Source organism: Anopheles gambiae, chromosome 2 (genome assembly GCF_943734735.2).
Source record: "Anopheles gambiae chromosome 2, idAnoGambNW_F1_1, whole genome shotgun sequence".
Classification (NCBI taxonomy): Eukaryota; Metazoa; Arthropoda; class Insecta; order Diptera; family Culicidae; genus Anopheles; species Anopheles gambiae.
Window position 1 is genome coordinate 38,022,403 of NC_064601.1, and position 16,308 is coordinate 38,038,710.

The 16,308-nt window shown below is 46.1% G+C and overlaps 1 protein-coding gene across 4 annotated transcripts; it reads left to right on the top strand.

The window, feature by feature from the left end:
- The first annotated feature begins 4,372 nt into the window (after window positions 1-4,372).
- On the top strand, window positions 4,373-15,995 carry LOC1270940 (facilitated trehalose transporter Tret1). Of its 4 annotated transcripts, none has more exons than XM_061648424.1 (6): window positions 4,373-4,795; window positions 11,579-11,706; window positions 11,838-11,969; window positions 13,066-13,251; window positions 13,318-13,562; window positions 13,642-15,995. In XM_061648424.1, exons 2-6 carry the CDS (start codon window positions 11,601-11,603, stop codon window positions 14,413-14,415), a joined length of 1,443 nt encoding a protein of 480 aa, XP_061504408.1. In that variant the 5' UTR covers window positions 4,373-4,795; window positions 11,579-11,600; the 3' UTR covers window positions 14,416-15,995. The 4 variants fall into 4 exon arrangements, with proteins under 4 accessions (XP_061504408.1, XP_061504409.1, XP_003436493.2 ...); XM_061648425.1 differs by having other exon boundaries at window positions 4,629-4,869; XM_003436445.2 differs by lacking the exon at window positions 4,373-4,795 and adding an exon at window positions 6,651-7,082.
- The last annotated feature ends 313 nt before the right edge of the window (window positions 15,996-16,308 follow it).

Genomic DNA, 16,308 nt, shown 5'->3' on the forward strand with positions numbered 1-16,308 from the left:
GTGAGATTTTGTGCCCCCCCTCCCATTCCGACTCATTTCACTTCGAACGCTTCGTCCACCTTTGTTCATATACCTTCTGGCCACCTACCTAGTTTTGCCCCACCCCGTCTTCTCTGTCGTTGTGGGCGGCCTAAAAAGACTTTACAGACTGGCTCGTCTGTTTCCATGCGTACAACATGGACAGCCCACCGGAGCCTGGCGAGCTTGATACGCTGTACAACAGTGAGGTCGCCGTACATCTCGTATAGCTCGTCATTATATCGGTGATAACTATACGGCTTGGAAAACGGTTTGCCATCGGACGTGGATATTTTCCGGAACCTCTGTACGGAAAGAAATCCAGAACGTATAATATGTATTGAAATATCACATATTACTTTCATACATGGAGTCGAGTATGTTGATCATGCATGATACATGTTACAATTTTTTCCACTTATTTGAGTTCCACCTACACAATCGCACACTAGCGCGAGCTTTTTGGCGGCCATCTTGAACCCTCAAAAACCCTTGCTCGAAACGATAAAAACCGTCGCAACGACTTACAAAAAGCATCGCCTGCGAGGGAAATTCGTACCAATTTGGAGCGTTGGCGAGCTCACGAAAACCGGATTTTACAGGGTGGAAAGTTCAAAGTACGAGAGTAACGCTTTCGTAACGTGTTTACATGTAGCTGTTGTTTGAAATGGCCGTTTGTAGGATGTTGGTGGGAGCTGGTGAAGATATTTAAACATTTTTGATATTTTAAACGAAGTGAATATAGCATAATTGTACTTAACAATACGATGTGATAGGATTTTTTAATACAGAACAACCGTATTCGATGCAGACAAGGCTTAGGCTTGAATGAGCCCAAGTGCCACAAATCCACTAAACGACCACTAAACGGCTTCTAAACGACTCAAGTTTTCTACCTAAACGGAATATAAAAAAGACTTCGTTTAGCAGACGGCAAACGACTCATGCATTCTAAAAATAGCGAAAAAGCTGGTGGCGCTCTCTGTAGGTGGGATACCCCAACCAGTTGAGCTTCATCGCTTGCAGGAGAGCTTTCTCATTTCCTCTATACTGTTGTATGGTTTCGCATTGAAGTTATGCATCGCTAGAACTAGAACGGCGATATGATTGTTTAAATACTAAACTCCAACGGAAACCACCAGCACTGAAGCAAGTGAGATTTGAGTAATGGTCGTTGGTGTTGATACCCACGTATCTGACCACACGACCCTTCATATAGATTTTTGCTCGGAAAGTTAGAAGGCTATATAGGTCATGATAAGATGAAACTTGTCAAAACACATTGCAAGAAAAGGATAGCAATATAATAATCAGTTTTAATACGCCATCTATTGATCAAACCAATGAAGCTGTGGAGCTTTCATTTTTTTTCTATGGATATTCAATTTTCCAGTCGTTTAAGCTTAATCTGTGGCGCATGGGAGTTGCCAATTTGTAGCTATCTTTTGAAACAAAATCAATCTAAATGTCTATAGAGGGCTTGGAAGTTACAATCATTGCATCCAAGAAGTTTTCCATAAAGGTTTTTAAAATTCTTTTTTAAATGCCAAGCGTGAGAAACTACTCGGTCATGTCGATCTTAACCTGACCTAATGTAAATAATCAGTCATTTAGCCAGAAAGTTAACACTTTTTATGCGATCATGGATCGGAGGAGAATCTATCCACGATTAGGTCTTGTTGATTCCCATAAAACTCGGAGTCTTGGTATAAAAATGGATCATATAAACAAATGTTTCGTAAAAAAAGGTAAAGTAACAGATTTATTTTTCCTATACGAATTTAATACGTTGCAATAGTTCTTGGTCATTATTAAATCAGAATCATTCACAATCTCATGGGATGCGGTCTCATATCCCGAACACAGCACATCTAAAATATGCTCCATTTTAATTAGATCAAGAACATTTTTGTATGGAACTCGGAAGGAACGAGCTTGTCTCGGCTTCCGCAGTAGAGGAAGTAATAATGGCATTTTTGCCTCGACTTAAACTAATAAATGCTCCAGTGTTGTGCGGACAGTATGGTACATTCTTCCTACAGCCATTCATATTTTATTCATTTCGCCCACAATGCGTTTGTGATGTTAACACAGCACTGGAACTCGTTTATGAAACAAGTCCAGCAAGTTCACAACCGCAAAACCCCCCCCCCAAACAACATACCTAAATACCTCCACATCCACATCAAGCAAACACGACTATGAGTAGGAAAAGAATGTCCCGAACCAGAACAATAAAATCAACAACCACGAGATCAAGTTCATCGGCAACGAGATCGCAAGATCGGAAAGAATTTAAGCTATTTTTCCTTTGCACAAAGCGACCGAGTGGGAAGACGATCGCATCGACCGGGCTTAGACGTACACGTAGACGGTATGCGATTTTTTGTTGTTGTCCCCGTTTGTCCTCACACACAGGCACATTATTGGGTTTTACGTGCGATCTCCTTCTTGTTCTTGGTCTTCTTTTGGTCGCGTTTCTTTGGGGGCTCGTTTCTATCCCAACACCAGCGTGTACCGCTACAATTCTACGCAACCAAATACACCACGCTTGTTCGTTGTGTCTTATTCATCGTCTTATTCATTGTCTTATGCTGCGCAGGCTAATGAATGTTTTATTTATACAGCCCCAGACACAGACCGGCCGATACAAGGCACAAGAAAAAACGGAGGGGAGGTACGACAATCCAGGGGAATGACTGTCGACGTTGTACCACGTTTGTGGGGATTTTCTTTACGTTTTGTTTAACTCCTTCTTAGCTGTCTCCGGTTTAAAACTTCACTCCGTACAACATTCAAGGGGGCCTGAAGCAACCGGTACTTTTCATTTATGAAAGAAACGAGGTGTTGCATCGTATTTATCGAAAATGTCGTCATGCTTAGCACACTGCCGGCTTTTAGTGAGGCCCTATACCATTCCCATTCTTCTAGAATTACCGCACGCGCTCTAGCTGACGTCATGGAAGAGCGTCCACCGAGGGGAAAATTCTCCCCCCACATAATGCCCATTTCCCGCCCATTTCTCTCGGGCAGGAAAAACAAGTCTTTTTGGAAGGTATTCCCGTTTGCAAGGACATTTGAAGGTTGCTCGCACTGTTGTAACCCAAATTGCATCATGCAAGAGGAACGCGAATAATAAAATACCCTTTAAAGGTCATACCTGTGTAGTGTTTTATATCGTTTGAAGTTGATTCTATGGGTCGTATAGTGATCGAGCTCGTGTCGATCGTAAATAAAAGCGCACTAGTAGTAAACCTTCGCAAATGCATACGCGCTGAAATTTGCGTAGTAAACAGTGCAGTTTGTACAAAATGTTTCCAAAAATAGACTGGAGTCGATCTGGCTGCCTTTTCAAGTAACAAGTGTATTCTCTCGTGTGTGTGTTCCGTCCAGATGGAGGTCGGTGTTTGTACATCCCAGCGGATTTCCTATTCAACGTTTACCATTTTAGTCGCCGTCTAGACATGGCACGTTTATCACGAGATTTAAAATTCAATGCCGGGTTAATGGCGTCGGTGCGCAAAGGTATGGCAGTTAGCAATCCATTCGATACCTATTAGCAATATTCTGTATTAATTGTATGATTAAACTTCAAAACATTATTGTTATTCAATGGAGTTTAAATTACATCATCATTTGGTTGTACAGGAAGAACACAAACAAACAAACCAACCAACACACCAAGCTATCCAAGTTGGGGGTTTTCCCCTTCCAATCATCACTGGATAGGAACCCTACAAGAACTCTATTTCCTATACGATAAATTCACTGCGGGCTTTCAGGAAAATGACGAAACATTTCTCACTCAATCCGAAATAACGCCGTCAATATGTGTGCCATCATAACAGTGGTTATACCCCTTTGTTGCCCTACGAGCATGCTCGTCTTGCCGTTGAATGCATTAACCAACAGCACGTGGCGGACCAGAGACACGCCAGACCCTACCATCAGAACAATCACACATGATGGGGTACAGCAGGAAGCGATTGCGTATATTATATGCTGAGCTGTTCTGCCCTCCATTTATCTTAATAGTTTTCATAAGAAATGTGTGCCTCGTTCTCCTCATTCAAACGTTCTTCTTGGCTCAAAAACAGTGTTTTTTGGTTCCACTATGCTTAAACCATACAGCGCACAATTCAAAACATAAAACCACGTGAATCCCTTCGTTTGCACGTACGCACGCCGTCTAAGTAGGCGATGGGATAAGGAGAAATCCTTGTGAGAATTTCCCCTCCGTATGGGTTGCGGAGAGTGTACATACTCTCTCTCTCTCTCTCTTTCTCTCGTACATTTCCATTCCCTTTACATAGGGGTGAGGAGTGTGTGAAAATCCCACCACAATCATGCGTGCGAGAGTGAGCGAGCTAGAGCAAGCTGACGTCACGTGGAGAGTATGTTGCATATGCTGCTGGAGCTCCGTTCTTATGTATAATGTCGCCGGTGTTTGGTGCTGCGTGGGATTGGAACTACCGTGGGATGGGGAGGTCGTACGATAAGGGTATACCGAAAGACATCTACCGCCTTTTCCTCCTTCAAACTGTCCTTTTTTCCAAGGGAGTGAAAATCGATCATACGTCAGTGAGCGTGAGGGTGCAGTTGCCAGAGGACACCAGCTCGGTTCAGTGTTTGGCTGGCAGCCGAATAAATAGGACGTTGATCTAAAACATCATCCAACAGCTTACCGGTAACACTGCGTAGTGGTGGCGTTTTCAGTGTTGTGAAGCAGTGGAGCAAAAGTGTAATCTGCAAACTACTATTTGTTACATTATTAAGTGTAAGTGACATAATCGGTAACGGCGTACGCGTGTAGTGCAGAGTGGGTGCAGAAGCAACATTTACATACGGACGGTAATTTAATGTCCCTATTATGCAACACTGTTGCAAGTGACCTTGCCGTGTGCGGGTGTTTGTTGGCAGTGATTCGATGTTCCGTACCCCAAAATAAAACAAAACCCTCAATGTCCGTCGATCCGTTCTCTGCTGATAGTGATGCTAGTGACAAGACGCAATTTGTCCATAGTCCACCGGTGGTCCAAGACCCCTTGGTCGGGTGACAGTTGATGGATGTACGGAGTAGAAGATTTGGGGTGAAAGATAACAGACTGCTGGTGCCTGATCAAACTACTGAAGCAACATAAAAGTTCGGGGACAAACAGCAGCCTTCGAGCCAGTGCCAGATTTAAGCCCAAACGATAGCGCAACGAGTCCCGTGACGTACTTGGCTGCGCTGGTAGGAAAGCCACCCTCGACAGCAATAACAAGTGAAAGTCATTGGTCGGTGGGAGTGCAAGGCGAGTTAGTCCACCGAGCCACCGAATTTCCTCCCTTTTCGCTGAGAGCGAACGGCCAGCCGGCCACGTTGAGGGGAACGGTTGAGCGTGACGGCTAGTGCGCAGGTCCGCACGCAACCCGGAATCGCACGAGTTGTCGTACGCGGCCAATGTTTTGTGCGGAGTGGAATGGTGCTGTTGTACGTGAGGGAGCAGTTGTAGGCAGAGGGGTTTGGAGGGAGGGTCAATGAAAGGACCCGGATGACCCGGTGCGTGTCCGTAACCTGTAGGATTGCATTTACGCATTTGCATGGTTTTGGCGTTGCGTCAATAGAGACAGTTTTGAGGAGTTAAAATTTTACAAAATTTTTGATTATTTTACCATTGAAGCATGTGTATTCAAACACTTTTGTGCTATAAAAGTAATATAATTATAATATAAAAAAGCAATTATTTTGAGCCTCTTTTTTACGTCTCGCTGTTACACAATTAAGGCACAAATTTGTAAGCTCTGCGCCGTGTCCATTAATTCCATATTCCACCAGAACGCTGCCCTTAATTGAAACAAAAGCAAAACAGCCGCTAAAAACCGGGCCGAAAACAACTTTCAGTCAAACCAGTTTCCCGACCAGCAGCAGCAACAAGCCCCCAAAATGTCAAATCGGTGTTGATTTCGTTGATCGGATTTTCGCGCTCTACGCCTCCCCAGGACCGGATTGAACTGGCATCGATGATCGGCGTGTGTTCCACTTGCAAGCCAACTGTGTATGCCACCCCATCGAAAGGGAGAGGGATGAAGGCATCACTTTCGTTTTCATTCATTTACACTTCATGCTGGGATTTAACGGCTTCCAAACTCGCCCGTAATACCCGTAATCGACAAAAACAACACAAAAAACAACCTCTGTTGATGTGAGGCTGTAGCTGCTGTAGCGAGTGAACGAAACGGTACAGAGCATAAAGTAAATAAAGCACGTTATCATTGCGCATTTAGTGTTTGCGTTTGCGGGAGCGGATGCGTGCGTGCGTGCGTGAGCGCGAGCTGAGCCGAAACGCTGAGAGCATGACCGTGAAGGATCGTTCCGTTCGGAGATGCTGGATCTTGTACGCATGTAACGATCGCCGTTTGGTGGTGGTGGTGGTGGTGGTGATGTTGCTGATGCGTATTACTACCACTACTACTAAGCACGACCAAGCGCCGGCATTAGTAGTTGTAGATAATCCCTCACCGGTTCCTGGCCGAGGCGAAAAAAAAGGGAAGGAGCCCCGGGTGGACCGGGCGGCAAAAATGGAGCAAAGACCGAGGCGCCGTCACCACCGGGTACGATTATCATATTTCAAGCGTCTCCGTAGAGGAAAGCGGGGTCGGTGGTAACACGATCGTGTGAGCCCCCTCGCGCGTGGCGGAAGATGTGTGAGGCGCGTCCCAAATCGTGCTTCGTTCGGCACTCGGCATCGTTTGTGCGCCAGAGCAGAGCGGCGATAGCCAGTCCTCGCTTGTATGTGTGAGGCACACTCTTCTAGTCCATCCGGCTCGTTAAAATTTTCTTCGATGCCACGTTCCGCGACCGTTTAATACGGTTCGAACTCGCGACCGAAACGGTTCCCGATTGGCAGCGGTTTCGAGTAGAGTTTCGTGCATCGCGGACGATCCTTGCTGGCCGGCAGTGTGCATCGAGTGATTGTGTTTTTTTGTGTGTGTGGTACAGCGCAGTCATCTTGAAACGGTGCATCGCTACGCTTAGTGCAGTTTTGGTGTGTCTGCAGTCGCCAGACAACTCTAACGAACGAGTAGGTACCGAGCGGCAAACGTGTCCACGGTGTCACATCGGGGTTGAATGGCCTAAAGCGTTGGGTTTTGAATTATGTAAAAGACGGTCAATCAACTGTGTGTGCGTATTTGTGTGACAATCGGAATGTAACTAAATACAAAAAATGAGAAAAAAGGTGTATGAAAAAGTTTGGCGATGGACACTGATACTGTTGAGTATTGAATACATCTTCAGTGAATGTGTCGATGACGACGACGACGACGACCCCACAATGATGCCTTCTGTGACGAAAAATGGTGTGAACCTTCGTCGCGAGGGAGTGCATTGAAGCCAAAACCCAAAAGAAACATTCTCAATTTTTTCGTCAACCTTCTAATATTGTCTCTAGCAATATTGGAGGTTCACCAGTGCCTTGTTTGTGCCATATCGTTTGCTAGCCGTACCACGGTACACGCATATCTCGCATTTCCATTTCTATTTGCGCCAGCTGCTCGAAACGTTTGTCGCTTGCGTGGTGTGGTGGCCTTGGATAATGGACACTTGTGTTATCGCTGTATGATGTGGATGGTACTGAAATGTAAACGAGGAGGGGAGGAAAAGCATCAAAAGCAAGAAGTACAGGAAGAAGCATTTTTTTTATCGTGCCGTGGATGCTTTATTTGTCCCCGAAGATGATGTACGATAAATAATCGCTTTTGGAAAAGTATGTTCCATATGGCAAGGGTTTAAGAGGTACCGTCTGGTAATTTTAAAAACGTCATCTCGCTAAGCGCACGACAGTACAAACGTTATTGAGCGCAAATAACAACCAAAGAAAGCAGACGATCGGGGCTAAACAACAATCCCCTTTCGCTCAATTGCTACGTCCGTACATGCAAGGACCGTTGCTGTACGCGATGCGTTGAAAGCAGACCATTGGAACTATTAGGCAAACCGTTGATCGTAAAACCCTCGAGAGATGAGGAAGTACAATTGTGCAGTGAAGTGGCTAACGTATTAACCATATGCCTCTCCAGTGCGCACCGTATCGTGCAGTTGCAGTGTTCAATTGATTGAGATTAAATTGAACTCACAGGCAGCGTGTGCCGCACATGCTGCAGCATGCGATCGTATTGCGATCATACAACTAAACGAAAGGAACTGCTTTCTACTGAGACCGTTTTACAAGAGAGCTGCTTGCCTGTAGGGTGAGCAGCACTTTTTCATCAACCTCAACCATTATACGTACAATCGTGCTGTCGTCAGTTGACCTTCAAGTCTTGGGCATGAAGAGAGCAAAGCGTACTAAAAGAAAAAGCGTGAATTAAGTAATCATAGTCGAGATTCTTTGGGCGCTTCTATCACCTCCCCCTTCACGAGATAGTAGTTGCATTCGACACATGTAATTGATGATTGAGCTCTTATCTGCTGTTTAAGACGATGTACGTGTGTGTGTGTGCCGATAACATTGTTCATGCCAAGTTTGAATGAAGGCGCACCGCTTGGGGTATCAATCTTCCCCCCCACAACCGACAGGGTTCGGAGGGCAATCGATGCGGATTGGGCGCTAAGCAGGAGGCTTGCTGCGCGAGACTTTTCTCGAAGTCCAGCCAGCGCTTTTCAGCTGATAGTGAGGACGAAATGTAACGAATGACACGAACGAACCGGCAAAGACTGGAAAGAAGTAATGCAGTCGTAAATAAAAGCAGATTAGAACGACGGCACGTTTTAACCGTTTAAGAAGGTTGCAACGGCTTAGGTTTTGCGATTTTTACATTACTTATCCTGCGCTTCCACGTGGGTACGCGTAATCTTATCAAAGCGTGCAGATATCAATTGCCCAATTAACTACCGGTAATTTCAGATGAGCGTGATTGGCACGCGTTTCTTGCATGGCCATTGAGCCATTGCGTTGCAGTTAGATAATTTACACGAATTTTCCTCACCTTCCCAGCAGGGCGATAAGATTGTCTGTAATGATTTGTTTCATGAATGGGTGCAGAGAGGCAAAACTGCGCTCCTTACCAGTAAAAATCCACCTCATTCCTGATTTGGTCCCCGCCGTGTGATGATCATTTGATTAGATCTGTCCTACCGTACAAATTGCTCGGGCTAATCGAATATGTGGCGTCGGCTGTGCAGTTGCGCTTACCAGTCTGCAGTGGGGGGTTATCAGCAGGATCAGATAAGTAGGTGCCGGCTGTCTTGCTTGGCTGTGTTTATTTTGGCTAGGCGTGGATGCAACGAGCCTCACCGTGTGGTTGTGTTGTATTTATGGTGCATAGAAATGGGTTTTTTTTTAAATAAATTAAAGAAATAAACAGCTTCTAGAAATAACGCTTAACATTCATCACCCACTTCATCTCCAAAGGCTACAAACAATTTTCGGGATTTTCCTTTCGCGTCCAATGCAGCAGATACAGAAGGTTAATCAGTAAAGTAATATTTATAAATCCTGCTCGAACACTATTTTACCCCATCTGTTTTTCGTTGTGTCTTGCTATCTTACCAGGTGTGAGATTATGTAAATAAAATACTGTGCAGGTCATTTGCAGGACGGGTGCGAAAATAAACAAGCACTCAGAAAAAAACCACTCCCCGATCGATCAACTGCCAAAGACAATTGGCAAACGGAGGGTGAAATAGGAAAAACAGCATAATAAACTATGCAACTGTGCTATTTTTAGTATGAATAAGCTCGCAACGAAACGAACGAGGCAAAATGCGTACTTTTACGGAGTGATTTAGAGTTATTTTCACTGACAATACGCTCTATGTGATAAGGCAGGACCTTTAGTAAATAAACTCTTTTTCCTGTTCTATATTAAAAGCGCATCATATAGTCAGCTTGTAATGCGAAGTACAAAACATCAATGAATAGAAAATCGCGCAACTGAAGTTGAGAAAACAAACTCGAATCGTTTTGTGCAGTGCTTTGGCTAATCTTTTCGACCTTTTCGTTAACTGGATTGGCGCGATCTTATCAACTAAAGTGCATCGGGTGCAGTAAAAGTGTCAAACGCCTTCCGTTCAAGGGCACAACGCCACTTTGCCCCTTTGCTACCGTTTGGCGTCGCAATGCACTCTCATCATCATGTCGCGCTCCATCAACGGGCCAGTCATTATTAAATTAATAATAATTACTATCATCCTCGCTGATAAACGACAACATCCTCGTCTTAATAAAAAGTGCACAGATGGATGGAGGGGGATGTTGGGTAAGAAAAAAGGAGGGGGGGGGGGGGACCAAACACATCACACGATTGCATGTGATCCGTTGGTAAAACGCACGCAGCACGTCAATTCGAGCTGCGAGTAGCTGTCGGTCTGCATCTTCCACTGTGTGTGCATGATGATACGGACCGCAACGGCATCTGTTTCGTCGATGGCCGTCTTCCGTGTTTTCACGCGCGAGAAATGAGGGTGGTGCCCGAATTTTCCACCCTGCCGAACGTCAGCGAGCGTATGGCGAGCCGAAGGTCATACGAAGGACAGCTCAGTCGGTTTCGGGGACGGTTTTTTGGTGTTGGTGGTGACGGTGGCGAATGCTGTGTCCCTAACGAAACACAGCATCGTTAGCTCAACCGTGCGTTGAGGAAAAGCGTTTGTCTTTTGACACTTTTCCGCAAATACGTCACGGAAATGGTCGTTTTTTGTTTAGGAGAGTTGTGATTGTTGCGATCATATTACCTTAGACCGTCAGTGCGATTGGGAGCGGTTGTTGTTTAATGAAGATTTTTTTGGGATACATTAGGCATTCAAGCCGGAAAAAGGTCGTTTAGAATGAAAAAAAAAAACATGATAAGTGATGCTATAACTCAAAATGTAATAATTGATGTTTTTACATCAATATAGCTCTCCTTATCCATCATCATAATCATCGTCTTGTATAAAGTGTAAAGTGAATGAATATTATCAATTAACGTAAAGAATTGCGAATGAAAAACTCCATCCATCAGCAGGCTGATTGATAGCCCGCTCTCAGTACCAGGCAAACGCGCCAACACCAATTGGCGCGAATGCGGCCCATGCATACTACGAGCAAAATGGCCTCACAACAACGCCCCACCGTCGATGATCGATGACGGAATCGATCGGAAGCGACCAGGAAGTGCATCCGTGAGCCCACCACCTCTTTTTGTCTATTTGTTTCATATTGCATTTTCCCCTTCCTCCTTCCACTACCACCTCCCCCGTGGGCGTGCTGTGAATTAAAGAAGCAAATGAAGAACTGATGCAGCGCAGCACGTATGGCGCGTCATGGCGCGTGCAGCACGTTTCGCTCGCCCGCTGGGTGGTGCAATGGAGCAAAACGTGCAACCGAACCCCGTACGCTGGGCGATCGTTTCAATATTGACTTTTCACTTAGCGCTATCCGGTCCTACAAAACCGCGTTGCGTTTGGGCATTAAAATCGCAACCCATAGGGACGGTGCCGGGAAGGACACGATGCAAAACAAAAAACGTTTTGTGTTTGTTTGTGCAAAAATGTTTATTGTGTGTTTTTCTTCCCTCTCTTCCTCCCCCCCCCCCACAGGGTACCTAGCTGAGCGGTCAAGATGAGCAGCAGTGCGCCCGGGGCGACCAACCCCATGCTCTACGATCCCATCCCGGAGGGACAGGGTTCGACGACGAAGCGCAACCAGTTCGTCGCTGCGCTCGGAAGTAAGTAACTGGTCGGACTGGACAATGCGTGCGCCATGCCATGCACGCCACCAATTGTGGCCACCTCCATGGCACGATTTTCAGACCACCGCTTAACGAGATAATGAGTAACAATTTGGCTTCATTTGCAGTTTGCATGGCGGCGGTGAGCGGCGGTACGGCCCTGGCCTGGACTTCGCCCGTACTGGCCCAGCTCGTGCCGGCCAATCAAAGCGACACGAGTGGGCTCGCGCACGAAAGTTTCCTGCTGACCACCGATGAAGGTAAGCGAAGGAAGAAGACAGTACTGAAGCGCATTCGTTATCAGCAGCGTCAACACCAGCCTTATCTCACCTATCTCGGCTGACGGTTTGCCCCCTTTCTCGGTCTGGGTGTCGTAAAAAGGGTCCCACGGATTCTTGCATCAATCGCGGTGTGGATAGGATTAAAGGGGGTGTTGTTGTTTTTTTTTTATTGTGACAATTTATGGCCTCTCGACTACCGTAGATCACTTGAATTATGAGTGTGACGGATGAATTAAATTGTTAAACGTATCAATTTATTACATTGAGGCACGGGTTTTAGGTTTTTTGGGAAAAATGTTCAAGTGGAATTTCAGATAGTTGAGTTGGATAAATAGTCATAAACAATCCCATTCCTATTCCTATTCTGGTTCAATTAAATAACTCTTTAATAATCCCCGTAAAGCTTATTGTTGGGAAACATCAAACACGATTGAACAGCTCTCTCAGGGGAGCCACAATTACATCATTTACGGTAATTTCTTCGACGACAACTTCCCCAATTCGACGACTTCCCCCTACCAAGCTAAAGTTTAACCGGTTTAGCCTGGCCAAGCCGTGTAACTTGAGTCTATTTGCATGTTAATGCGTCCTCCCTTTCCCCCATTGGACGGAGAAACGTGGTGGCGTGCAGTTGCACGCAACTGTCTGCGGTTGTCGGTACAAGATAAATTACCCTTCCATTGAAGGAGCACTACCGCCCATAACGCCCCGGTCCATAATGTCTACATCGATCGGCCTGCGGATGGTTGATGCGTTTCTAATGGATGGTGCGCAAAAAAAAGCCAGTAATTTCCCAATAAGCGCCGTTATCGTTGGTGTGATAGTCTCGGCCTTTCATTTCAAGGGCGGCATTTGCCCAACAACCGGAGTTTGTTAGGTAAATATTATCACACGAGCTAATGGTTGTTGATTGAGTGCGGGCCTCTTCAAATGCGGGCGCTCAATGTGGGTATAGCAGGGGGGCACTATGATTAACCGGGTCACTTCGAAGTGTCTGTGATTCATTTTTTTTAAACATTGATTATAGGGTAATTAATTTGAAAGTAATACATCATTTCCAACCTGCTCGTTTCAGGATCATGGGTTGGTGCGTTCCTGGCCGTGGGAGCGTTCCTCGGTGCACTGCCTGCTGGATATCTGGCGGAGAAGATCGGTCGCAAGTACACAACCATGTCGCTGGCAGTGCCGTACCTGATCAGCTGGGCACTGATCATCTTTGCTACCGGTGCGGGCATGCTGTACGCCGGTCGTTTGGTCATTGGTAAGTAGGAAGATCACCTAAGTACTCAAACACTCCTTGTCTTCATTTTGCCTTCTATACATTCAGGCATTGCAACGGGTGCGTCGTGCGTCGTTGCACCGATGTTCATCTCGGAGGTGGCTGAAACATCCATCCGCGGTGCGCTGGGAGCATTCTTCCAGCTTCATCTAACGGTTGGCATCCTGTTCGTTTACGCCGTCGGTTCCTACACCCACTGGGTGACGCTCAGCATACTGTGTGCCATCTTCCCGGTGCTGCTGATTGTGGCCATGTTTATCGTGCCCGAAAGTCCAGTGTACTTGGTGAAGAAGGTAAGGCCCGTGTGGGTACATCACCAGCCGTACGATCGCATCTTTACAACTGTTGCGTTTTTATTCCTCTTCTTTCTAGGGTCGTCGTATCGATGCTGGTGTAGCACTGAAGTGGTTCTGGGGCCCGAATGCCGACACCCAGTCGGCGCTGCAGACCATCCAGTCCGATCTGGACGCGGCTTCCGGTGAGGCGAAAGTGTCGGACCTGTTCACGAACCCAACCAACCGGGCGGCGCTCTTCATCTCGCTGCTGCTGATGTTCTTCCAGCAGTTCTCGGGCATCAATGCGGTCATCTTCTACACGGCGCCGATCTTCCAGTCGGCCGGCAGCACCATGGACCCGGCCGTCTGCTCGATTGTGGTCGGCGTCGTGCAGGTCGTAATGACGCTCGCCTCCTCCGTGCTGATCGACAAGGCGGGCCGCCGGATACTGCTGCTGCAGAGCAGCTTCATCATGGGCGCGTGCCTGATCGTGCTCGGCGTGTACTTCAAGATGCAGAACGACAAGGTGGACGTGTCGAACATTGGCTGGTTGCCGCTGGCCTCGGTCGTGCTGTTCATCATCAGCTTCTCGCTCGGGTTCGGCCCCATCCCGTGGATGATGATGGGCGAGCTGTGCGCGCCGGACATCAAGGGGCTGGCGTCCGCGCTCGCCGTCATGTTCAACTGGACGCTCGTGTTTCTGGTGACGAAAAGCTTCGGCACGATGCAGGAGCTGCTCGGCTCGGACTGGACGTTCTGGTTCTTTGGCGCGTGGATGATGGTCTGCACGGTGTACGTGTTCATTAAGGTGCCGGAAACGAAGGGCAAAACCAACGCACAGATTCAGGCCATCCTGGGTGGGAAGAAGTAAGGCGGCGCAGTAAGGGTGCTGCCGAAGATACTGAACCATTTTATGTATGTACGTGTGCGTAACTTTATGTCTGTGTCCGTTTGAACCTCGAGTTGGTGTAATCTTTCCAAATTCCGTGCTTCGGCAGATTTTGTTTCGGTCTTTTGTTTCTGTTTTATAAGTGTAGAGCAATTTATTTTAACGTGTTGTACATATGTTACTGTAGCCGTTTTAACCAGCTCCTCCCCCCAAGCCCACTACTATACATTACATTGTTGTAGGTGCAAAAAAGTCTGTTTGCTCGCTGACCTTGCGATACTTTCAAAGGAGGGTTCGGGAAGTCCAGGATAGGTTATACGGTAAAAGGTTTCTTGTTCGTTTAGGAAAGCAAAGGCCGCATACACAAGGTACGGTAATCGAAACGACTGATGAGGAAACAGGAAGTGCAGGTGCGAGCTTCAAAAGCAGGCTCTTGAGATAGTAAAATATTGCCATTGTAGTTAGTAGAGGGACAGAGAGAGAAAGAGAGAGAAGCAGAAATATTCAAATGGAAGGAAAAATGGAAAGCAAATAGATTCCTAGGGGCCGAAAGTTTTGCACTTGCAGGACGTAATGGCTACCGTAAGATAGCTTGCGATATCCGGTAGTGAAGTGTACTGATAAGTTTTTAAGCTAAGTTTAGGTTGTGTTGCTTCGGTAGTGTCGGTATGTTACAACGAAGGAGTATGGTGTGGATGCTAGCTTACGAGTGCCATTTGCCAAAAGAAACCAGTTTTGCACTAGCGAAAGGAGCTTCCGGGCGTCCTCTAGACGCGTGCTAAACGCTTCCTCGTTGTCAATTGTTCATAATTCATTTGTCCACCCAAAACGGAAAAGAACATGTAATGCTAAGTGTGTTTACTTACGCACCCAGCCAGTCTATCATATCAGCAAACAGCAAACAAAAAAGGTCATGAAAGGTTGTACAATACAGAAAGATAATTTATTATTGTTGGCCACCTAATCCTCCACTTCACATCCATCAGTAAACTTTTGGCATAACTTTTTGGATCGGAAACACCCTGTCTCGCCAGCGTTTCATCACACAAATGTCCCTCCAAAAAGGGACCACCCAACCAGAAACCTCGATTGTATCCCGTTTTTGAGCCGACCTAGTGAGTCGGGTTTTGAAAATGTTCAATTTCTTAGTAGAATTTCAAAGGAAAGATTACGTTCGAAGGTGCCATATCGAGTAGGGTAAGCTACTCAGAGAAAAAAAAGCAAAATCTACACACGGAGTGACACACTATAAGGTTTTAATGTATAAGCAGGAGCAATAAGAATGTATAAAAGGGCATACGCCGCGGGCTTTAATGCTGAAGCTGAAGTGTAAACATAATCAATGCGCTGGCACATACATACGCAAAACAAAACGCTCATCTCTTCCGCGACGTGCAACGATTCCCACCGGAATGAAGCGGCAACTGGGGCGTGAGCTGTCTACAACTGAACGAACTGTGCACTGTGTATAGCGAACGGAGAAGAGTTGGTTATGTTTTACAAGAAGCTAAAGGCTCGTTGAAAAACGGTTGGAAAAATATAACCTATTTAACCTGGTGTAATAATCGTGTTTCCCTCACTTTCCCGTTAAATCCGTTAGTTTTGATGTTTCGATACAGATTGAATGAGAAGTGCTCCATCATGGAGCTGATTAACCTTTTTTGTTGGTTTTGAATGGATCCGAACAAGACTGAACAATAACCGAGTCATGGTTAAGCCGGCGGATAATGTTACGCGATGATTAATTGTCTGGACTGGCGAATGGGTATTGTTTGCATATGGTGATCGTACCAAATGACACATTGTAATTGTGCATCAGCTTACCTCCACACTCTCGTCATTTGGAGGAGCAAATAATGTCCTCAAATTAGTTCT